At 61.3% G+C, this 23,915-nt stretch overlaps 3 protein-coding genes across 4 annotated transcripts; 2 read left to right on the top strand and 1 right to left on the bottom strand.

Annotated features, from left to right (window-relative positions):
- The first annotated feature begins 4,270 nt into the window (after window positions 1–4,270).
- On the top strand, window positions 4,271–14,722 carry WDR24 (WD repeat domain 24). Its single transcript, XM_054390981.1, has 9 exons — window positions 4,271–4,751; window positions 5,606–5,783; window positions 7,111–7,786; window positions 10,043–10,158; window positions 11,389–11,510; window positions 12,294–12,398; window positions 12,467–12,804; window positions 13,338–13,522; window positions 14,528–14,722. The coding sequence occupies exons 1-9, from the start codon at window positions 4,271–4,273 to the stop codon at window positions 14,694–14,696; spliced, it is 2,370 nt and encodes a 789-aa protein (XP_054246956.1). The 3' UTR covers window positions 14,697–14,722.
- Window positions 14,723–14,907: 185 nt separating this feature from the next.
- On the top strand, window positions 14,908–17,024 carry JMJD8 (jumonji domain containing 8). Its single transcript, XM_054390901.1, has 10 exons — window positions 14,908–14,927; window positions 14,988–15,197; window positions 15,274–15,357; window positions 15,566–15,614; window positions 15,731–15,827; window positions 15,969–16,037; window positions 16,117–16,236; window positions 16,329–16,396; window positions 16,514–16,648; window positions 16,755–17,024. Exons 1-10 carry the CDS (start codon window positions 14,908–14,910, stop codon window positions 16,833–16,835), a joined length of 933 nt encoding a protein of 310 aa, XP_054246876.1. The 3' UTR covers window positions 16,836–17,024.
- Window positions 17,025–18,350: 1,326 nt separating this feature from the next.
- On the bottom strand, window positions 18,351–23,443 carry STUB1 (STIP1 homology and U-box containing protein 1). Of its 2 annotated transcripts, XM_054390995.1 has the most exons (7): window positions 23,258–23,443; window positions 22,009–22,207; window positions 20,989–21,154; window positions 20,729–20,819; window positions 19,910–19,966; window positions 19,490–19,606; window positions 18,351–19,259 (listed from the first exon to the last, which is right to left on the bottom strand). In XM_054390995.1, the coding sequence occupies exons 1-7, from the start codon at window positions 23,441–23,443 to the stop codon at window positions 19,134–19,136; spliced, it is 942 nt and encodes a 313-aa protein (XP_054246970.1). In that variant the 3' UTR covers window positions 18,351–19,133. The 2 variants fall into 2 exon arrangements, with proteins under 2 accessions (XP_054246970.1, XP_054246969.1); XM_054390994.1 differs by lacking the exon at window positions 23,258–23,443 and having other exon boundaries at window positions 22,009–22,971.
- Window positions 23,444–23,915: the final 472 nt, after the last annotated feature.

Genomic DNA, 23,915 nt, shown 5'->3' with positions numbered 1-23,915 from the left:
ATCCCCCCTGGCACCCCATATGCTGCTCACACCCCCATTTCGCCCCTTCCACCTGCATATCCCCCCTTGCACCCCCATTTCCCTCCTGGCACTCCCACTACATCCCTGACACCCCCAAATACCACCTGACATCCCCTTTATCCTCTCCTAACACCCCCATATATCCCTTACACCCCCATATCCCCCCTCAGACCGCATAGCCCCTTCTGACACCTCCATTTCACCCCAAATCTCCCCCTTACACCCCCGTTTCCCCCCAACAATCTCATTTCACTCCTGACACCCCCAAAGCTCCCCGACTCCCCCATATCTCTTCTTACAGCCCACATCCCCTTCTGACACCCCCATATCCTCCCTTACACCCCATGTCCTCCCCTACACCCCATATCCCCTTCTGACACCCCATATCCCCCTTTACACCCCATATCCGCCTTACACCCCATATCCCCCTTACACCCCATATCCCCCTTACACCCCATATACCCCTTACACCCCATATCCCCCTTACACCCCATATACCCCCTTACACCCCATATCCTCCCTTACATCCCATATACCCCTTACACCCCATATCCCCCTTACACCCCATATACCCCTTACACCCCATATACCCCTTACACCCCCATATCCTCCCTTACACCCCATATACCCCCTTACACCCCATATCCTCCCTTACATCCCATATCCCCCCTTACACCCCATATCCCCCTTACACCCCATATACCCCTTACACCCCATATACCCCCTTACACCCCACATACCCTCCCTTACAACCCCATATACCCCTTACACCCCCATATCCCCTTACACCCCATATACCCCCTTACACCCCATATCCCCCTTACACCCATATCCCCCTTACACCCCATATACCCCCTTACAACCCCATACCCCATACCCCCTTACACCCCATATACCCCTTACACCCCATACCCTTACACCCCATACCCTCCCTTACACCCCATATACCCCTTACACCCCCATACCCTCCCTTACACCCCATATACCCCTTACACCCCATATCCCCCTTACACCCCATATCCCCCCTTACACCCCATATCCTCCCTTACACCCCATATCCCCCCTTACACCCCCATATCCCCCTTACACCCCATATACCCCTTACACCCCATATACCCCCTTACACCCCCATACACCCTACCCCTTACACCCCATATACCCCCTTACACCCCATATCCCCCTTACACCCCATATACCCCTTACACCCCATATCCCCCTTACACCCCATATCACCCCCCTTACACCCCATATCCCCCTTACACCCCATATCCTCCCTTACACCCCATATACCCCTTACACCCCATATCCCCCTTACACCCCATATCCCCCCTTACACCCCCATACCCTCCCTTACACCCCATATACCCCTTACACCCCATATCCTCCCTTACACCCCCATATCCCCCCTTACACCCCCATATCCCCCTTACACCCCATATACCCCTTACACCCCATATCCTCCCTTACACCCCATATCCCCCTTACACCCCATATCCCCCTTACACCCCATATCCCCCTTACACCCCCATACCCTCCCTTACACCCCATATCCCCCTTACACCCCATATCCCCCTTACACCCCATATCCCCCTTACACCCCCATATCCCCCTTACACCCCATATCCCCCTTACACCCCATATCCCCCTTACACCCCATATCCCCCTTACACCCCCATATCCCCCTTACACCCCCATATCCCCCTTACACCCCATATCCCCCCTTACACCCCCATATCCCCCTTACACCCCATATCCCCCTTACACCCCCATATCCCCCCTTACACCCCATATCCCCCTTACACCCCATATCCCCCTTACACCCCCATATCCCTCCCTTACACCCCCATATCCCCCTTACACCCCATACCCTCCCTTACACCCCATATCCCCCTTACACCCCCATATCCTCCCTTACACCCCATATCCCCCCTTACACCCCATATCCCCCTTACACCCCATACCCTCCCTTACACCCCATATCCCCCCTTACACCCCCATATCCCCCTTACACCCCCATATCCTCCCTTACATCCCATATCCCCCCTTACACCCCATATCCTCCCTTACACCCCATATCCCCCTTACACCCCCATATCCCTCCCTTACACCCCCATATCCCCCTTACACCCCATATCCCCCTTACACCCCCATACCCTCCCTTACACCCCCATATCCCTCCCTTACACCCCCATATCCCCCTTACACCCCATACCCTCCCTTACACCCCATATCCCCCTTACACCCCCATATCCTCCCTTACATCCCATATCCCCCCTTACACCCCATATCCCCCTTACACCCCATACCCTCCCTTACACCCCGTATCCCCCCTTACACCCCATATCCCCCCTTACACCCCATATCCCCCTTACACCCCATACCCTCCCTTACACCCCCATACCCTCCCTTACACCCCGTATCCCCCCTTACACCCCATACCCTCCCTTACTCCCCCATGTCCCAGTCTTGCACCTCCCATTTCCCCCTGCTCCGTCTCGGGGGCGGGGCTTGATTCAGGGGCGGGGCCAGGCCGGAGGCGGGGCCGCCCTCTGGGGAGGGCAGGCTTGGGTTCGAGGCCGGAAGTGAGCGGGACAGAACCGGAAGTGAGTAGGACACAGCCGGAAGTGGGCGTGTCGTGCCCCGGAAGAGTGGGCAGGGCTCTGAGCCGTTTCCGCGGCGGGGCCTGGGCGGCTCGGGCTGCCCGCGGGGCTCCGCCGGCTCTGGTACGGTCATCGGCAGCAGGGCTGCGGACGGGAAAGGGCTGGCGGTGGTCAGTGGCGGAGGGCCCTGGAGAGCGGGAGGGAGAGGTCCTTGCGGAGCTGAGAAGCTCTGAGAGAGGATCCCGTGAGGAGTCTGTGTGGCGCGAGGGGGCCCTGGAGTTTCTCAGGGAGGGTCTCAGGGGATTGTGAGGAAGGTCTGAGGAGCGGGTGGGATCCCAGAGTGGGCTGGGGAGCTCAGAGAGGGTCCTGAGGGGACTATGGTGCAGGAGGAGGATGTGAGGATGCCCTGAGGGACAGGACGGGGACCTGATGGGAAAGAGGGGGTCCTGAGGAAGCCCTGAGGGGCGGGAGGGGGCTCGGAGTCTGGGGAGCTCTGAGAGGGAGAGTCCTGAGGCACCCTTGGGTCAGGAGGAGGCTCTGAGAGGCAAGAAGGGGTCCTGAAGAGGCGGTGAAGGATGGGGCAGGGCTCTAGGAAGTCAGAGAGGGGATTATGGGGTAGAAGGATGCTCTGAGGGGGCACTGAGGTGCGGGAGGGGACTCTGAGGAGCAAGAGAGGGTCCTGAGGATGCCCTGTGAGTGGGAGGGGTCCCAGGAGAGTTGAGGAGCTCTGAGAGGATCCTAAATGAACTATGGGGCAGGAAGAGGCTTTGCGGGGGCCCTCGGGGTGGGAAGGGGCTCTGAGAGGTCTATGGGATATGAAGGGGCTCTGGGTGGGCTGTGAGGGGCTAAGAAGCTGTGAGAGAGGATCCTGTGGGCACTATCAGATGTGAGGAGACTCTGAGGGGGACCTAAGGAGGGGCAGGAGTGGGTCCTGGAGGGCTGAATTGCCCTGAGGGGACTCTGAGAAGGGTAGGAGGAGGCCTTGAGGAGGGTGGAATGTGGGCTATGAGGGGGCTGGGGGGGCGGCTGGCAAGGCAAGGGCGGAGGGACTGGCAGAGGGTAGTGCCAGGGCAAGAGCTTGGCCTGGCGTGTGCCTAGGAGGGGAGCTGCTGTCCCCCCTCTGCTAGAGAAGCAGGGTGAGCCCTGCTTGTGGTTGTTGCAGGGCTTTGGGGCACAGGGAGCACCACACAGAGATGACTGCAGCCTCGTGTCACCCAGCCTTGCTGGACATGCTGCTCAGCCTGGTCCGTGTTGCTGGAGTTGACCTCCTGTAGCACCAGCAGCAGCCACTCTCCTCAGCAGAGCATCTCGGGGGGCTGCACAGAGCGGGGCACAAGGAACCCGGCAAAGGCTTTGAGGAGCTCCCTGAGAGGGACCTGCAGCCAGCAGCAGAAGCCTGGCACGGAGCTGTGTCTCTGTCTCCGGTAGCATCCAGGCTGTGTCTTCTCACCTCCACAATCTGTTGATGTGGCCACAGAAGGCTGTGGTGGAAGCCACCTGGGCCTGCCAGGAGCCGCAGGAGCCGAGCCTGTCCCGGGCCAGCTCTGGCTGAGGCGGAGCAGGGCGGCCGCGCGGGCGTGAATGCAGCCTGCGTGGATAGCGCCCCCCGAGCCTGCTCCCGGAGAGGGGACTGCGCCTCCAGGACCGCCATGGAGAAGATGGCCAGGGTCAGCACGGCCCTGGGGGGCAACGCCCTGACGGGCAGGACCATGTTCTGCCACCTGGACGCCCCTGCCAACGCCATCAGCGTCTGCCGCGACGCCGCCCAGGTGGTGGTGGCTGGGCGCAACATCTTCAAGATCTACTCCATCGAGGAGGAGCAGTTCGTGGAGAAGCTGAACCTGCGGGTGGGCCGCAAGCCCTCCCTCAACTTCAGCTGCGCCGACGTGGTGTGGCACCAGATGGACGAGAACCTGCTGGCCACTGCTGCCACCAACGGCGTGGTGGTCACCTGGAACCTGGGCAAGCCTTCCCGCAACAAGCAGGACCAGCTCTTCACCGAGCACAAGCGGACAGTCAACAAGGTCTGCTTCCACCCCACCGAGGTCTACATGCTGCTCAGTGGCTCCCAGGATGGCTACATGAAGTGCTTCGACCTGCGCAAGAAGGACTCCGTCAGCACCTTCTCTGGTAAGGGGCACAGAGCCCCAGCAGGGTGGGGGCTGGAAGGGACCTCTGGAGCTCACCCAGTCCAAGCCCAGCCCCAGCAGGGCACCCACAGCACAATGCCCAGGAGCACAATGCCCAGGGGGGGTTGGAAGCTCTCCACACAAGGACACTCCACAACCTCTCTGGCCAGCCTGCTCCAGCCCTCCAGCACCCTCACACCAAACAACTTTCTCCTCCTGCTCACATCCAACCTCCTGCCTGCCACTTTGTGCCCCTTGCCCCTTGTGCTGGCCCTGGGCACCACTGAGCAGAGTCTGGCCCCAGCCTCTTGCCCCCTACCCACAGCTCCTTTAGCTCTTGCTGAGCATTGCTCAGCTGCCCTCTGGGGCTGCTCTTCTGCAGGCTCTCAGCCCCAGGGCTCTCAGCCTTTGCTGCTCACAGAGCTGCTCCAGGCCCCTCAGCAGCTCTGCAGCCTCCCCTGGACTCTCTCCAGCACTTCTCTGTCTCTCCTGAACTGGGGAGCCCAGAACTGGACCCAGGACTCCAGATGTGGCCTCAGGAAGGCACAGGGCTCTTGCTTGGTCCCTTAGCCTGAAGAGAGGCAGCGCCTGGGGACTTGTCCCCTTCCCTGTGCCCAGGAGGAGGTTTTGCTTAGGACACAACCCCCAGAGCAGGCCAAGAAAGGGCTGGGAGATCCTTTGGTGGCATTTTTGCTGCCTGGCAGCAGGGTGGACACCCACAGGGGAGGTGTGAGGTGGCCACATTGCTCCCTGTTTCTGCTTTGCTCTGGGCTGGAGACCCCCGTTGCTCTTGCAGTGTGCTTTGGAGCTTTGCTGGGGCTGTGTGGCAGTGGCTGTCCCCTGTGTGCCCCCCAGGCCAGTCGGAGAGCGTCCGTGACGTGCAGTTCAGCATCAGAGACTACTTCACCTTCGCTGCCACCTTCGAGAATGGCAACGTGCAGCTGTGGGACATCCGCCGGCCCGACCGCTACGAGAGGATGTTCACCGCCCACAACGGACCTGTCTTCTGCTGTGACTGGCACCCAGAGGACAGGTGGGGCTGGGGCTGGGCACTGCCAGCCACTCAGCATTGGCAGGGATGAGCGAGAAGCCTTCCTCCATCCGTAGGGCAGGGGGTGGCTTACTCTTCTCAGCACTGGGGAAGCTGCAGCTCAAATCCCAGGGTCGGTTTTGGGCCCCTCACTCTAAGAAGGACATTGAGGGCTGGAGCAGGTCCAGAGAAGGGCAGTGAAGGTGGGGAACAGTCTGGAAAACAGCACTGGGGAGGAGCAGATGAGAGAATTGGGAAGAGGAGGCTGAGGGGAGACCTTCTGGCACTCTACAACTCCCTGAAAGGAGGCTGAAGCCAGGGAGAGTTGGGCTCTTGTCCCAAGGACAAAAGGAAATGGTCTCAAACTGCACCAGGGAGGTTCAGGTTGGCCATGAGGAACAATTTCTTCCCCTTGAGGGTTGTCCAGGCCTGGCCCAGGCTGCCCAGGGCAATGGTGGAGTCCCCATCCCTGGAGGGGTTCCAGAGCTGTGTAGCTGTGGTGCTGAGGGCCATGGCTCAGTGGTGCCCTGGCAGTGCTGGGGTAAGGCTTGGATTTGGTGAGCTTAAAGGTCTCTTCCACCCAAAACAATTCCATGACTCTAGAAACAGAGCTGAGACCTTTCAAGGGTGGAAGTAGGAGTCTCTGATACCCTGGCCCCTTAGGCCAGGGACTGGGCATTGGTGGAAGATGGCAGCAGTGATTGCTTAGAGTATTTTGGGCTGTGTTGGGGTATTTTGGTTTAGGTTTTTGGCATGTTGGGGCTTTCTGACGCACTGGATGGCTGGTGGGCAGCTGTACCAAGCTGCTGTCTTGCCCCAGGTATCAGAGCTGCCTCTCACCCCTCTGGTTGCCTTGAGGAGGGCTCTGCACAGCTGCTCTGCTCCACACCTTGGCTTTGATGGAGTTTTTCTCCTGCCTTACTCCAGGGGTTGTTGAAGTGCACCTGAAAACAGCTTTTTGTGTTGTGCAGGCCCCCCTCTCGCTCCTCAGTAGCCGAGAGGGGTGCTGAAAGAAGCTCAAGGTGGCCTCTTCCCTTTTTGTTGGGCCTGGCACATGGAAAGCAGAGGTGGAGGGAACTGGTGTGGCTTGGAGCCTTTCTGAGCGTGGCTCTAAGGTCTCAGGCCCATAACTGGTGGCAGGGAGGAGGGGAATGGCCCAGCCTGGTGATCAGAGAGCAGAGGCAGGTGTGGGAGGCTGTGGCTACAGCCCAGCCACCTCCCCGCGGCTTGGTGACATCCACCTTGTGCTGAGGCAGGAGAGGGGAGGTGTGAGGGGCACAGGCCCTGGCCCGAAGTGGCCTCTCACCGCCTTTGTGCACGCCGGTGGCAGGGGCTGGCTGGCCACGGGTGGCCGGGACAAGATGGTGAAGGTGTGGGACATGAACACGACGCGGGCCAAGGAGATCTACTGCGTGCAGACCATCGCCTCGGTGGCGCGGGTGAAGTGGCGGCCGGAGTGCAAGCACCACCTGGCCACCTGCTCCATGATGGTGGACCACAACATCTACGTGTGGGACGTGCGCCGGCCCTTCATCCCCTCTGCCATGTTCGAGGAGCACAAGGACGTCACCACTGGCATCGTCTGGCGCCACCTGCACGACCCCTACTTCCTGCTGTCGGGTTCCAAGGACAGCACCCTCTACCAGCACATCTTCAAGGACGCCAGCCAGCCCATCGAGCGCGCCAACCCCGAGGGGCTCTGCTACAGCCTCTACGGGGACCTGGCCTTCGCCGCCAAGGAGAGCTTGGTCTGCGCCGACTCCAACCGCAAGCCCTACCCAGGCGACCGGCGCCACCCCATCTTCTTCAAGCGCAAGCTGGACCCCACCGAGCAGTTCGAGTTCATCTCCTCCTCCAGCGCCCTCAGCGTCTTCGAGAGCGAGGTAGAGAGCAGCAGCATGGACTGGTTCGTGCACACCGCCAAGCAGTACGCCCTGGCCGGCCGGCCCCTGCCCGACCTCTGTGACCACAACGCCAAGGTGGCCAAGGGCCTGGAACGCAACCAGGTGAGGCTGGGGCCGGGGGCTGCGCAGCGCAGGCGCAGCCTGGAGAGTTGGGCTGGAAGGGTGCTGCAGGATAGGCAAAGCCAGGCAGCAACACAGCAGCGTGGAGGGGGCAGCCCAGCAAAGCACTGCGGAGGGGCTTGGTCCACAAAGCATCCTGGAGATGCTTGGTCCACAAAGCATCCTGGAGATGCTTGGTCCACAAAGCATCCTGGAGATGCTTGGTCCACAAAGCATCCTGGAGATGCTTGGTCCACAAAGCATCCTGGAGATGCTTGGTCCACAAAGCACAAGGGAGGTGCCTGGCCAGCAAAGCACCATGGCGGGGCTTGGCCCACAAAGCGCCGTGAAGGGGCTTGGCCCACAAAGCGCCGTGAAGGGGCTTGGCCAACAAAGCACCCTGGAGGTGCCTGGCCAGTGGAGCACCCTGGAGGTGCTTGGCCATTCCTGCCATCATTGGTGGGGTGGATATAGGAGAAAATGCAGCTAAAGGCTTGAGAGACAAGGCAAAGGACAGGGAGGACATAGTCGCCAGTTATGACAGAGTGCCAGCATGGTGGGACTGGAAGGGACCTCTGGAGATCATCCAGTCCAACCCCCTGCTAAAGCAGGGCACCTCAGCAGCTTTGGAGCCTCCCCTGGACTCTCTCCAGGAGTTCCCTGTCTCTCCTGAACTGGGAAACCCAGAACTAGACCCAGGACTCCAGGTGTGGCCTCCATAGGGTAAAAGAGAACCTCCCTTGCCCTGCTGACCACTCTCTTCCTCATGTTCCCCAGGACCCCCTTTGCCTTCTTGGTCAGAAGGGCACATTTCTGCCTCATGGGGAACTTAACACAGAGCACTCCCAGGTCCTTCTCCATGGAGCTGCTGCCCAGCAGGTCCCACCTCACCTGTCCTGCTGCAGGAGGTTGTTCCTCCCCAGGGGCAGGATCCTAAACCTGCCCTTGCTGAACTTCATGAGGTTGCTCTCCAGGCTGGCCAGGTCTCACTGGGTGGCAGCACAGCGTGGCTGGGTGCCAGCCACCCCTCACAGTTCTGTATCAGCAGGAAACTGGCTGAGAGTCCACTCTGTGCCTTCATCCAGGTTGTTGCTGAAGATGTTGAACAAGACTGGCCCCAATCTTGACACCAGGCCATGTGCAGGACTTGGAGAAACCAAATCCATTTAATTCAGACAAAGCCACCAGTAGGTCACCAGCTGGCTCAGAGCCAAGACAGTGACAGCTACAACTCTTCCCCCAGCCCTCCTGGCCTCCCAGGCCCAGTTCTGCTCCCACTTCTCTAAATCCTCCTCTCCAGCAGAGCTGGGGACAGGGAATGGGGGTTGTGGTTGGCCCCAGGTTGTTGGTTTTGCTGCCCCTTCCTCCTCAAGGAGGAGGAAGCTCCTCAACATCCTGCCCTGTGGCACTGTGGTGTCCCTCCCATGGAGACATTCCTCCATGGGCTTCTCCTGGCCAGCATGAGTCCCTTCCACAGGCTGGAATCCTCCCAGTGACAGACTGTTCCAGCCTGGGTGGGAGCCATGGACCTCTTTGGAAGCAGTCCCCTGCCCCCAGCATGAAGTCCTCCATGGGCCACAGGTGGGACTCTGCCCCACTGGTGATCTGTAAGGACTCAGGCTGCTGTCTCACAGGGGCCCCAAGGGAATGGCTGCTCCAGCCTGCTCCTCCTCCTTCCTCACTGATCTTGGTGGCTGGGTGGTTCTCTCTCCCACATCTAACTCCTTCCCAACACAAAATTGCTCCCAAAACCAAAGGAGCTTGCCCAGCAGGTTTCCCTTCTTAGCTCTAGTAGCACAGAGGCACTGACTGCCCCTGGTGGGTCCGAGCTGGAGGTGGAGGAGTGGAGTCCCTGTCTCTGGAGGTGACAAGCAGATGTGGCACTTCAGGTCATGGAGCTGTTGGGTAGAAGGTTGGACTTGATAGTCATTGAGGTCTTTTCCAACCTTCATGATTCTCTGAGCCTCTCAAAGCTCCTTCCAGGAGCTTCCCCACTGCCCTGCTCTCGAAGCCTTCCCAGACACAACCCCAGCACCAAGGTGCTGTCAGGTTGAGGCCCAGCACTCAAGCTGGAGAGCAGCTCTCTGGCTGGCTGTGCCTACCTCCAGCAGGCACCAAACCCATTCCACTTGTTGCTGCCTACAAGAATCACACCATCTGGACCCTGCTGAGATGCTGCCCACCTCCCTGGTCAGCAATGGGAGCTGTGGCCAGGGGCCTGCTTCAGAGCCTGCCTGAAGGTCAGGTTGTCTCACGCAGGTGGCTCAAACGTGGACAATGCTGCGGATTATCTACTCCAGCTTGGGCACTGTGTCCTCCACCAACCTCAACCACAGCATGGGCAAGGGCAGCACCACCCTCCCACTCATGAACAGGTAACTGGAGAGGAGCTGGAGGTGCAGGGTGGGAGCAGGGAGGGCTCTCCCCCAACTTTGGGCCATACAGGGTTGTCAGTGGGCCATGAGGGCTGGAGAACCTCCCATGTGGGGACAGGCTGGGGCTGTTCAGCCTGGAGAAGAGAAGGCTCCAGGGAGACCGTAGAGCAACCTTCCAGTACCTGAAGGGGCTGCAGGAGAGCTGGGGAGGAACTTTGGACAAGGACTGGGAGTGCCAAGATGAGTAACAATGGCTTGGAGCTGGGAGAGGGGAGAGTGAGAGTGGAGAGGAGGAAGAAATTGTTTGGAGTGAGGGTGGGGAGACACTGGCACAGGTTGCCCAGGGAGGTGTTGAAGGCCAAGCTGGATGAGGCCTTGAGCAAGCTGTGCTGGTGGGAGGTGTCCCTGCCCATGGCAGTGGTTGGAACTGGGTCATCTTGAAGGTCCCTTCCAACCCAAGCCATTCTATGATCATCTGAACACCGCCTTTTCCCATGGGGTGTGAGAAGTGAGTGGTCAGCCTGGCCTTGAGCCTGTGCACCACTCCCTTCCCACCTTGAAAGGAAGTTTGGCGTGGGGCTGGTGCCACCCTTGGAGTCCTCTGGTTAGTTACTGTGACTTGAAAGCTGAGCTGGAGCCAGAGCTGCTGGTGTGGAGAGGTTGGCTTCTGCCTTTCAAAGGCAGAGGAACAGCCCAGCTCTGTGAGAGTCCCATCGTGGGCTGATGAAGCAGAACTTGTTTTTCTGCTTCCCATGAAGCAGAACTTGTTTTAACTCTTCTTGATGTCATCAAAAGGTGAGGGCTGAGAACTCCACATTAGCTGGGCTGGGTTCCCAGGGTGAGTGGCAAATCCTTGGCTGACATCAGAGGAGACTTTCCTTGACCAAGCTGTGCAGCCAGGTGGGGCAGAAGCTGAAGGGCTCACCCCTGCTTCACCCCATTCTTTTCCTTGGTGAGGTCCAAGAGTGGTGCTGCATGACACAGAGCAAAGCAGCCTGTGGTGAGGCAGCTGCTGTTTGCCTCCCTCTGAGGTGGGTGTTGATGTGAGGGGCTGGAGTCAGGAGTCTGTGCTCCACTCTGAAAGTCTTCAGGGAGACCTTTGTGGGCACCTCTGTGGTGGGGGTGCAGAGGCACCAGTTCAGATCACAGCTGGACACCTCCAACCAGGCTCTTTGCTGGCTGAAGTGGAAGCTGTCAGCTTCTGTGACTTAAATTTGGCTTCTTTGGCAGCTTCAACCTGAAGGACATCCCCTCGGGGCTGGGCAGCGACTCCAGGCTGGACCGCAGCAAAGGAGAGAGCCGCACGGAGAACATCCTGATGGATTCCTCCTCCACCCTGATCAACAACGAGGGTAATGGCTCTGGGCCAGGCCTCTGCTGCAGATGGCCTCCAGATGGGTTCAGCTGGTGGATTTTTCCTGTAGGTTGGAGGGATTGGACCTGCTGCAGCTCCCAATGAAGCACACCAAGCTTCAGGGCATTGCAGGAGGACACTTTACCCCTGTGGCCCCACAAGCGATGGCTGTGGGTGCCAGGAATGTGACTGCAGTGGGAAGCTGAGCCCTCTAGGGAAGCACAGGGGATGTGGATCCAGCTTTGTGCCTGAGGGGGATTAGCTGAGGCTCTGTAGAGGGACCTGGCCAGGCTGGATCCATGGGCTGAGGCCAGTGGAATGAGGGTCAAGAAGGCCAAGTGTTGCACTTGGGTCACAACAATCCCATGAAGGCTCCAGGCTGGGGGCAGAAGGGCTGGAGAGCTGCTTGGCAGAGAAGGCCCTGGAGGTGCTGGTTGACAGCAGCTGAAGATGAGCCAGGACAGGAACAAGGGACAGGACAAGAGGAAATGTCCTCAAGTTGCTCCAGGGGAAGTTCAGGTTGGATGTGAGGGACAATTCCTTTCTAGCAAGGCCTCTCAGGCACTGTCCCAGGCTGCCCAGGGAGGTGGTGGAGTCCTCACCCCTGGAGGTGTTCAAAGCCACCTGGCTGTAGTGCTGAGGGAGGTGGTTTGGTGGTAGTGGCTCAGCAGCAGTGGTTGTGAGCTCTGGGCGAGTGGTTGGCCTGGATGAGCTCCAAGGACTCTGCCAACCTCAGCAGTTGTGTGGCTCCATGTGGATTTCTGTCTCCTTGGGCACACAGACAACGAGGAGACAGAGGGCAGCGACGTCCCTGCAGACTACCTGCTGGGGGACGTGGAGGCAGATGAGGACGAGCTGTACATGATGGACCATGAGAACCCCCACGGTGAGTGCAGGCCGCCGGGGGGCGCTGGGCACCCCCTGCTGCCCGCTGACCGCCCGCTCTGCCCCCAGCCGAGGAGCAGGAGTACAGCCTGCCCCAGGAGGCCTTCCCCCTGCGCCACGAGATCGTGGACAACCCCTCGGCCCTGGACCACCTGCAGGACAAGGCCGACTCGCCCCACGTCAGCGGCAATGAGGCCGAGACGGTGTCGCTGACCCCCGTGGAGTCCTTCTCGCTCATCTCCATCTCCCACTCGCTGTACGAGAACCGCCTGCCCCCCGACTTCTTCAGCCCCATCGTGCGCGACACGCTGCGCTTCTACGCCGAGCAGGGCGACGTGCAGACCGCCGTGTCCGTGCTGGTGGTGCTGGGGGACCGCATCCGCAGGGAGATCGATGACCAGACGCAGGTGCGCCACGGGGGGAAGGGTGCTGCCTGCCTGCCTCCCTTCTTCCCTCCCTCCCTGCCTGCCTCCCTGCCTGCCTCCCTTCTTCCCTCCCTTCCTTCCCCCTTTCCTCCCTCCCTCCCACCTGCCTGCTTGCCAAGGAACTTGCCCTTCCCCTCACACCCAGGGCAGTAACCCTGCCATGTGCAGTAGCACAGCACCTCTGGGTCCTATCAAGACACATCCCAACTGATGGGATCTTGCCTGGGCTCTGGGCACCTCCCCTCTCCTCCAGCCCCTCCCATGCCTGCTCTCTAGCCCAGGGTGGGCAGCTCCAGGAGCCCTGGTAGCTCACTGGCTGCTCTACCACCAGTCCTGGCAGGAGGTGGTATCCCCAGGGCCAAGGTGGGGAAGTGGCCTTGGCTTGTTGATCTAGGGAAGGATCCATCTTGCCCAGCACCATAGAGCAGTTCCCCTTGCCTTGGAGACACAGAGCTGTGCTCCCAAAGGGAGTCTGGGGGGAATGCTGAGGTGGAGCTGTTTGTGACCGTCCCCAGGAGCATTGGTACACATCCTACATCGACCTGCTGCAGCGCTTCCAGCTCTGGAACATCTCCAATGAGGTGATCAAGCTGAGCACCTGCCGTGCTATCAACTGCCTCAACCAGGCCTCCACCACCCTGCACATCAACTGCAGCAACTGCAAGAGGCCCATGAGCAACCGGGGCTGGATCTGTGACAGGTGAGGGCAGGGAGCAGGCAGGGAGGTAGGGACCATGCCCTGCTCACCAAGAGGAGCCCCAGAAGGGCTGCAGGGGCAGGAGGCTTGGTACCTCAGTAAGTTTGCAGACAACACTAAATTGGGTGGCAGTGTTGATCTGCTGGAGGGTAGGAAGGCTTTGTAAAGAGATCTGTCCAGGCTGGATCCATGACTGAGGCCAATGGATGAGGTTCGACAGGGCCAAGAGCAAGCTGGGTCCTGCCCTTGGCTCACAACCCCAGGAAGGCTCCAGGCTGGGGCAGAGTGGCTGCAAAGTGCCCATCAGAGAAGGGCCTGGGGGTGCTGGGTGCCAGCAGCTGAAGAGGAGCCAGGGAGTGCCCAGGTGGGCAAGAAGGGCAGCAGCAGCCTGGCCTGGAGCAGCAATGGGCTGGCAGCAGGAGCAGGGCAGGGACTGTGCCTCTGTGCTGGGCACTGCTGAGGCTACAACTCAAATCCTGGATTCAGTTCTGGGCTCCTCACCCCAAGAAGGACATTGAGGGCTGGAGCAGGTCAGAGAAGGGCAACAAAGGCGGGGAAGGGTTTGGAGAAGAGGGCTGGGGAGGAGCAGCTGAGGGAGCTGGGGGTGTTGAGCCTGGAGAAGAGGAGGCTGAGGGAGACCTCATTGCTCTCTGCAGCTCCCTGAGAGGAGGCTGGAGCCAGCTGGGGCTTGGACTCTGCTCCCTAGGAACAAGGGACAGGAGAGGCAATGGCCTGAAATTGTGCCAGGGGAGGGTTAGTTTGGAGAGGAGGAAAAATTTCTTTGCTGCAAGAATGGTCAGGGACTGGAAGAGGCTGCCCAGGGAGGTGGTGGAGTCCCCATCCCTGGAGGTGTTCCAGAAAGGTGTGGCTGTGGCCCTTGGGGCCATGGTTTGGTGTCCATGATGGGGTTGGGTGGGTGGCTGGACTGGGTGATCTCGATTTCCAGCCAGGATGATTCCCTGAGCCCCCTGGCAGCCCCACTGTTGCTCTCCCTTCTCTCTGGTGCAGGTGTCGGCAGTGTGCCAGCATGTGTGCCGTCTGTCACCACGTGGTGAAGGGGCTCTTTGTCTGGTGCCAGGGCTGCAGCCACGGGGGCCATCTCCAGCACATCATGAAGTGGCTGGAGACCAGCTCCCACTGCCCTGCTGGCTGCGGCCACCTCTGCGAGTACACCTGAGCCCCTCGGCAGCCGGGAGGCAGCCCTGCCTGCCCCCGCCCTGTATTCATTAGTGTAAAGAGGGGCACCACCTGCCCCCAGCACCTTTTGTACTGGATTAAAACCGAACACAGCAGCTGCAGTGAGCTGAGCCTCTTGTCGTTGCTTAACCTGCCTGCGGGGTTCACCGGGACTCGGGAGAGCTCCGCCCCAGTGCTGCTACCGCTCTCGAATGGCGGTGGGCCTTGTCTTGTCTGTGCTCCCTTTATGGCGTCGCCACCTTTAAGGCTTGGCCCCTGCGGGTCTCCGTAGCACGGCGCCCAGCCCTGTGGCGAGCTCGCGGGGTCTGCCGGGAAGCGTAGTCTGCTGCTCGCGCTGCCGCCCGTGCCGGAGCCGCTCCCGCTCCCCTATGGCGCGGCGGTGCCTGCCGCTGCTTTCGCTGCTGTTGCTGCCCCTGGCCTGGGCCTGGGCCTGGGCCTGGGCCTGGGCTCCGGGCAGCACCGACCCGCCGGACGGTGGCTGGTAAGGACGGGGGGGTAGCTGTGTTGGTACTAAGCCCCGTGCCGGGCCCGGTGCAGAGCAGAGCTTCCCGTTGCAGGCTGGCGGGCACGGTGCCGGAGGAGGAGCGGTGCACCGTGGAGCGGGCTGATGCTTCCCTCACCTATTCCCTCTTTCTGCAGCGGTACGGGGGGGCGCTGGACCGGGGACAGAGCCGGTGGGGAGGGATGGGGGCAGGTGCCGGTGCCCTGGGCAGGGTACCGGGGGTGGGACCCAGAAGATTAAGGGTGAAGGTCCCGGTGGAGGCTGCTGAAGGAATGGGGTGGGCGCCTGTCCCGGTGCCCCGCGGGGAAAGGGGTTGGGATGGGGCCCGGTGCGATGCTCTCTCCTAGGTTCGCCTTCTCCCGGCCGGTCATCCTCCGCGGGGTCACGGACAACTCGGTGAGTGCCGGGAGAGGGACCGGGAATATTCACGGAGGGTTGGGAGACGCAGGCTGGTGTGTCCCGGTAGCGGCGGTGGCAGCATCCTGGTCCCGCTGTTTCCTCTCCCTTCCCAGGCCTTCCGTTCCCTCTGCACCCGGGAGAAGCTGCTGGCGGCTTTTGGGGCCCGCCCGGTGCGGCTCAGCACCGCCAACACCTACTCGTACCGCAAAGGTGAGGGCCAGGGCCTGGGTCACTACCGGCACGGCCCCGCTCCAGCTCTCTCTTCCCCGGGCGTACCAGCATGGCTCCCCCCCCCAGTTCCCCCTGCCCCGGGGGTACCGGCATGGCCCCCTCAGCTCTCTGTGCCTGCAGTGGATGTGCCCTTCCAGGAGTATGTGGAGCAGCTGCTGAAGCCACAGGACCCAGCCCGGCTGGGCAGCGGTGGGTATCTCAGTCCTGGCACCCACCACACCCCACCCCACCAGTCTCATCCATGCCCATGTCCTGTCCCCTCCCCCAGACACCCTCTACTTCTTTGGGGACAACAACTTCACCGAGTGGGGTCACCTCTTCCAGCAGTACGTGGCCCCCCCGTTCCGCATCCCCGGCACCAGCCCTGCCTACAGCTTTGGCATTGCAGGTAGGTCTGGTGGAAGGGGTGGTGGGCAGGGGGAGCCCCAGTGTGGGACTAGGGGGTCCCCAGTATCACCCCCACACACACTCCCACCACAGGCTCTGGCTCCGGTGTTCCCTTCCACTGGCATGGGCCTGGTTACTCCGAGGTGATCTTTGGCAGGAAGGTGAGAATCCAGGACCTCGACAGCTGTCCCCAGCCACGGCAGGATGGTGAAGCCCCAGCTCCATGAGGGGCTGGAGGGGACAGGGGGAGAGGTGTCCCCATTGGCAGTGTTTTGCAGCGCTGGTTCCTGTACCCCCCGGATCAGACTCCCCACTTCCACCCCAACGAGACCACCCTGGCCTGGCTGCACCACACCTACCCCACGCTGCCCCCAGCCCAGCAGCCGCTGGAGTGCACCCTGCGCCCTGGGGAGGTGGGTGCAGCCTGCTGCCAGCCAGCCCCTGGCATCCAGGGTCCTTGCCCCCCTGGGTGGGGGGACACACAGCTAGGCAGCCCCCATGGGACCCTCTCTTCCCCAGGTGCTGTACTTCCCAGACCGCTGGTGGCACGCCACCCTCAACCTGGACACCAGCGTCTTCATCTCCACCTTCCTGGGGTAGAGCTGGCCAGGCCAAGGGTGTGCCCCTGGACATGCCACCACCATCACAGCCATGATGAGACCGTGCCAGGGTGGCAGCTGTGGCCCTGCTGCTGCCAGGAAAGGGCAGTGCCTGCAGCCACCCACTCACCTGTTGCTGTTGGGACCAAGCACCTGAAGAAGTTCAGGCTTTTACTGGGTTTTAACTTCCCCCTTGGATTAAAGTCATTCTGCCAAAGGACTTCGTGGCCCTGCTGCCCCCAGGGTGCAGCCAGGAGCAGTCAGTATGGAGTCCTGAAGGTGAACACGTGTCTGAGCTGTCTGATAGGTGAGGGAGGGCAATGGATGGTGCCTGCCTCAACGTCAGAGACACTCCAGATGCTGTCTCCTGAAACATCCTCATAGGTAAGATCAGGAGGTGTGAGTCAGAGGAGTGGACAGGTTGAGACCTGACTGAAGGAAAGTGCTCAGAGGGTTGTGATCTGCAGTGCAGGGTCTAGGTGGAGGCCTGTAACTTGTGGTGTTCCCAGGGGTTGGTTTTGGGTCTAGTCTTGTTCAACATCATCAGCAACGTGGCTGAAGGCATGGAGTGTCCCCTGCACAGTGGCTGACACCACATCATGCTGTGAGACCTGCCCAGGCTGAGAGCTGAGTGAAGGGAACCTCATGAAGCTCAACCAGGGCAAGTGTAGGGTCCTGCCCCGGGAGAGGAACAACCTCCTGCAGCAGGCAAGGTGAGGGGGGACCTGCTGGGAAGCAGCTCCAAGGAGAAGGACCTTGGAGTGCTGAGGGACAAGTTCCCCATGAGCCAGCTGCCCTTGGGGTCAAGAAGGCCAAAGGGGTCCTTGGGGGGGCCATGAAGAGGAGTGTGGCCAGCAGGGCAAGGGATGTTCTCCTGCCACTTTTGCCTGTCCTAGGGAGGCCATATCTGGAGTCCTGGGTCCAGTTCTGAGCTCCCCAGTTCAGGAGAGACAGAGAACTGCTGGAGAGAGTCCAGGGGAGGCTGCAGAGCTGCTGAGGGGCCTGGGGCTGAGAGCCTGCAGAAGAGCAGCCCCAGAGGGCAGCTGAGCAATGCTCAGCAAGAGCTAAAGGAGCTGTGGGTAGGGGCAAGAGGCTGGGGCCAGACTCTGCTCAGTGGTGCCCAGGGCCAGCACAAGGGGCAAGGGGCACAAAGTGGCAGGCAGGAGGTTGGATGTGAGCAGGAGGAGAAAGTTGTTTGGTGTGAGGGTGCTGGAGGGCTGGAGCAGGCTGGCCAGAGAGGTTGTGGAGTGTCCTTGTGTGGAGAGCTTCCAACCCCCCCTGGGCATTGTGCTCCTGGGCATTGTGCTGTGGGTGCCCTGATGGAGCAGGGCTTGGGCTGGGGGAGCTCCAGAGCTCCCACCCTGCTGGGATGCTGTGGGTGAAGGCAGAGATGCTCCCAGCCCATGCAGGCAGGATGGGTAGAAGCAGAGACCCAGACAAACCTGTTCCTAGTGGGCCAACAGCAGCACCTGGCTTGCCCTGTACAAAGCTCCAATCCATCTCTTTTTTTCCCCCATTTATTGCTGATTTTTTAATTTCTCTATTTTTTGTTTCATTGACATTGGCAAACCCCCAAGGGAAGCTGAGAAGCCAGGAGGGTTCTACCCAAGCTGCTGCAGCCACCATGGGCCACAGGGCTGTGGGTTGGGTGGGTTTTGTCTTGGTTTTGAAGGGCTTTCATTCACTGTGAAGCAGATCCTCAACCCCAGGTGGTTGTTCCTAGGGAACCAAGGCCCTGCTGGGCAAGGAGCCAGCCCCCTTCCAGCCCTGGGAGGAGTTGTTTCCCAGGAAAAGCTGGAGAGGAGTTGGAATCTTGCTGGTTTCCCACCCACACTAAGTGGCTATTTACAAGGAGGAGAAGACCCAACCTTGACCAGGCAGGAGGTGGAAGGAAGAGGCAACACCAACATCCATGGAGAGGGCAACACCCCAGCAAAGCTCCTCACAGCACCTCTCGGGAGGGCACAGCCTTTGGAGACTATCAGCTGGCAGAGCCAGGGACAACCCTGCTCTGTCGGGGGTGAGGATGGTGGCAAGACCTTCATGGCTGCCACACAGAGCCAGCTCCTACCAGCCAGGGCTCCCTCCAAGCACTGCAAACTGCCAGGAGCCAGCAGAGAGGGAAACCCAGGGAGCCTTGGTGCCCACCCAGCTGCCACTGGGGCTCCACAGCAAGGGGAGGTGGTGATGTGGCCTCACTCCAGCCGGGTCTGCAGGCAGCTGGAGCAGGGGGGCAGCGAGGATGGCACGGTGCCAGCCCCGTGCCAGCCAGCCGTGCCGCGGGGACAACGCTGCCCCCTCAGTAATCCTCCACCCAGCCGTTCTCCGAGATGAAGGCATCGATCACCTCCTTCATGGCCAGGTTGGGGATCAGCTGGTCCTGGGTCAGGGGGCTCCGTGTCACCGGATCGAAGTGTCCCACGCGCTGCAGGGGCAGGAGCTGGTTACACCGTGTGCCCGGCACGCCAGCTGGGCTCCCTGCACATGCCAGGGCAGGGGGGAAGCAAGAAGGAGAGAGAACTTCCACCCCACCCCCCAGCAAGGTGCTTGCCAGCAGGTCAAGGCACAAGGCCTCTTTCCAACAGCCACCTGGGCAGGCAGCTGCCTCTGCAGCCAGGGAAGCTCCTGGGAAGTGCCCTCCTGGGCTGGTGGTACCTGGAGATGCTCCTCAATGTCCTTCCTGTCGTAGGTGATGCCGCTGGGCGTGATGCAGGGCTCCCGCATCAGCTCAAAGCTGATCTTCCCACACAGGTAGTCAGGGATGTCCCTCTTCTGGAGCAGAGAAGAGGCAGAGCTGGGGTCAGCAGGGGCTGGCTGGGGTCAGCAGGGGCTGGCCAAGCCCAGCACCAAGCCCCAGACGGGTGGATGGCTTTCAGGGTGTGGTGTCATGGCCATGGTGCTCTCAGGGTGCTGGTTGGACCTGATGGCCTTGGAGGGCTTCTCCAGCCAGAAGCACTCTGAGTCTATGGTGCTGGCTCAAGGGGGAGCAGGGCCCAGGGCAGAGCTGGAGGCCCAGGGCAGAGCTGGTTCCTGGTGAGCAGCTCAAGATGGCAGCACCCCTGGGGACACACTCACCTTCCTCTTCTCATCCACCTGGGAGAAGAGCTCATCCATGTCTGCCAGGTACTTCTCCTGGAAAAGAAGGCCTTAGGGTGAGGGCACCCCCATGTAGAGGGCTGTACCCCAAAGCCTCCCACTGCTGGCAGCTGTGGCAGGTGAGGTCCTTGGTGGCCTCTCTGTCTTCACAGCCCCCAGCTCCAGGCCAAAGTGCATGGCAGGATGCAGCTTAAAATAACCTTCCCTGCTGGGACTATTTTTATCCCAGGATTAGTGCCCTGTGTCCTGCCAGGCCCCAGACCTGCTTGTGGCCCTCAGAGCCCACCAGGTAGAGCAGCTGGGGGAGCACAGCCAGGAGTCAGTGCTGCTGGGCAGGGACAGGAGGTGACAGGGCAGGGACACAAAAGACACAGACAGAAGACTGAGAAGCTGTGCCCGGCCCGGGGGGCTCCTGGCTTTCACCTGCAGCACCTGGCACAGCATGGGGATGGAGAAGGCCAAGGAATGAGGATGGGAGGAGGAAGGCCTGGTTCCCCTGGCAGGGGATGAGGATGGGAGGAGGAAGGCCTGGCTCCCCTGGCAGGGGATGAGGATGGGAGGAGGAAGGCCTGGCTCCCCTGGCAGGGGATGAGGATGGGAGGAGGAAGGCCTGGCTCCCCTGGCAGGGGATGAGGATGGGAGGAGGAAGGCCTGGCTCCCCTGGCAGGGGATGAAGATGGGAGGAGGAAGGCCTGGCTCCCCTGGCAGGGGATGAGGATGGGAGGAGGAAGGCCTGGCTCCCCTGGCAGGGGATGAGGATGGGAGGAGGAAGGCCTGGCTCCCCTGCCCCCTGCTCACGTGCTTGGCCTCGATGCTGGCCAGCTGCACTCGGCTCCGGCTCTCATCTGCGCTCTCTTCCAGCTGAGCCTTCTGGCACTCTGCCAGCTCCCTAGGACAGAAGTTGGGGGTCAGAGGAGCTGGGGGGAAAACAACCCCCCCTCCCCTGCTGCAGGGTTCTCCCTGCACCTCCTGTGCTGCACACGCAGCCCTGCCAGCTCTGTGGCACTGAAGCAAACAAAAAGCCTCTGGAGGTGGCAGCAACTTCCCCAGGGCTGTACCTCTCCTTCTCAGCCATGATGAGCCTGGTGAGGTAGGAGTGCAGCTCGTTCTCCTGGTTGATCCTCCTCTCCTCGATGCTGTTCCACCTTTTCTTCTTGGCGATGCGCAGCGCGCTGGGGATGTCGTCCCCAAAGTTCAGCCTCTGCTCCTTGGCCAGGTTGTAGGCTGGGGAAGAGAAAAGGCAGCCTGGGTCCTGCACCTGGGGCAGGGCAAGCCCAAGCACAAATCCAGACTCGAGAGCAGCCTTAAGGAGAAGGCCCTGGGGGTGTCAGTTGGTGACAAAGTCCCCAGGAGCCAGCAGTGGTCACTGGCAGCCCAGAGCCAGCTGTGTGCTGAGCTGCAGCCAGAGCAGGGAGAGCAGCAGCACAGGGAGGGGATTCTGCCCCTCTGCTCTGCTCTGCTCAGACCCCACCTGCAGCACTGCCTCCAGCTCTGGGGCCCCCAGCACAAGAAGGACCTGGAGCTGCTGGAGAGGGTCCAAAGGATCATCAGAGGATCAACATGATCAGAGGGCTGGAGAAGCTCCCCTGTGGGGACAGGCTGGGAGAGTTGGGGCTGTTCAGCTTGGAGAAGAGAAGGCTCCAGGGAGACCTCAGAGCAGCCTTCCAGTACCTGAAAGGGTTCCAGGAGAGCTGGGGAGGGACTTTGGACAAGGTCTGGGAATGCCAGGACAAGGGACAATGGCTTTGAGCTGGGAGAGGGGAGAGTGAGAATGGAGAGGAGGAAGAAATTGTTTGGAGTGAGGGTGGGGAGAGACTGGCACAGGTTGCCCAGGGAGGCTGTGGCTGCCTCCTCCCTGGAGGTGCTGAAGGCCAGGCTGGATGAGGACTTGAGCATGCTGTGCTGGTGGGAGGTGTTGGCAGAGGGTTGGCACTGGATGATCTTTAAGCTCCCTCCCAACCCAAACTGGAGTTCTACAATTCCAGAGCCAGCACTGGCATCCCTCTCGCCATCCCTGTGCCATTCCTGGTGGCTGGATGGGTGGAGGTGACAGCACTGGCACCCTTCTCCTCACCAACCTCTCTGCAGGTTGGCAATGGCCTCATCATAGTTCTCCATCTCCATCTGGCACTGGCCCAGGAAGAAGTGAGCCTTCACCGACTGCCCGTCCAGCTCCAGGGCGCGTTTGCAGTCGGCCAGGGCCTTGTCGTGCTGCTGCATCTTCAGGTAGCAGAGGGCACGGTTGGTGTAGTAGACAGCAACCAGGGGGTTGCGGTTCTGCAGGGTGATAAAGGTGACAGCCCTGCAGGGGCTGGGCACAGCAACCGCCCCCTGCCCGCCATGGCATGGCAGCGACAGGGCAGGGGGACAGGGTGAGCTGCCTGTGCAATGCTGTGGGCCTGGGGACAGCCAGCAGTGCCCACTCAGGCTGGCACCTTGCAGGCAGTTGCTAGGATCCACGTGGGACAAGCTGGGGATGGTTCCCATGAAGCAGCCTGTGTCACACACCCAGAGCAGGGGACAAGAACCCCTGACACCAGGTGCTGGAGCCCTGGGATCAGTGGGGAACAAGATGGGGACACTTCCCATGGGGCAGCTTGTGTCACACCCCTGGAGAGGGCACAGACCCCCTGGCACCAGGTGCTGGAGCCCCTCCATCCCAGGGTGGGTCTGCACTGCCAAGCCCAGCCTAGGTATATGGCTGGGGAAGGGAGGGGGAAGGGACAGGTTCAGGCAGAGTCCAGCTCAGAGCCTGGTTGTAGGGCAGGCCTGGCTGAGGGCTGTCCAAGGCCAGGCAGGGAACCAGCTCCAGGCCAGGCCAAGGGGAAGTAGTCCAGGCCAAAGTGGGAAAGGCCATGCCCAAGCAGGGCATACAGGCCTGAGGACGGGCATCTAGGCCAAAGGTGTTCTGTCCCGGGAGAGCCCAGGCCAGGACGAGAGGCAGGTATCCAGGCCAGGGGCAGGGTTTTTTTTCCCAGGGGCAGACCAAAACCTGGAGATGGGAATGGGTCCAGACCCAGCAAGGATCCAGGCCCAGCGTTGAGCATCAAGGCCAGGAGGTTTCAACCCCTGAGGCCGCCCAGGCCAGGCCCATCCCATAGAGGTTGTCCAGTCCCGGCAGGTCCTGTCCCGCGGAAACCCCCGGCCAGAGACGTGGGTGAGGGTCAAGGGTCCCGTCCCCGGAAGATCCAGAGCAGGACAGACCCAGGGGGTGTCCTGTCCCGTGGGGACCCAGGCCAGGCCCAGGCGGGGCGGGGGGCCGTGTCCCATCTCCGAGAGTCCCTTCCCGGTGGTCCCGTCCCGGGGTGAGGACGCCCCTGGACTCACGATAGCGCGTCCATAGCAGGCGGCGGCCTCGGGGTACTTGCGGCCGCCGAAGAGCCGGTTGCCCTGCTCCTTGTGCTCCTGCGCGCTGTGGCTCTTCTCGGGGCTACCGCCCCCTGCACCCCCACCTCCCGGCCCCGCCGCTCCGGGCCCCGCCGCGCCGCCTTCCCGTTCCTCCTTCCCCTTCATGGCACCACCAGACCCAGCCCGGCCCAGCCCGGCCCGGCCTGGCCTGGCCCGCTGGGGCCGGCGCCTCCGCAGCTCCGGCCGCGCACTGCGACAGCGGCCGCCGCCACCTCCGCCCCCGCCGCGCCGCTTCCGGGGCCGGGCCGCAGCGGGGCGGTGCTGGGAACGCGCCGGGGGCGGGGACGGAGGGGGGCGGAGGTCAGATCAGGGGGCGGGGGCTGAGATGCAGCCACAGAGTCTGTGGTTGGCGGGCGGGGATGACGAGTGGCCGACTAGAGCCAATGAGAAACGGGGACTGGGACTTGGGGCGTGGTAAGGGAGGAGATGTGTCTCCACAGAGTGGGCGGGGACGGTTATGGAGTGTGGAGAGGTGGAGTCTGTGATTGGTATTCTGGGTTGATGGATGGATAAGTAGGACCAATGACAGTGACTCTTGGGACCGGTGGGTGTGGATTGTGACTGGTAGGTGTGGTCT

Source organism: Indicator indicator, chromosome 22, assembly GCF_027791375.1.
Source record: "Indicator indicator isolate 239-I01 chromosome 22, UM_Iind_1.1, whole genome shotgun sequence".
NCBI lineage: Eukaryota > Metazoa > Chordata > Aves > Piciformes > Indicatoridae > Indicator > Indicator indicator.
Note: the sequence above shows the minus strand (reverse complement) of the source record. Positions and strands in the feature narration are given on the sequence as shown.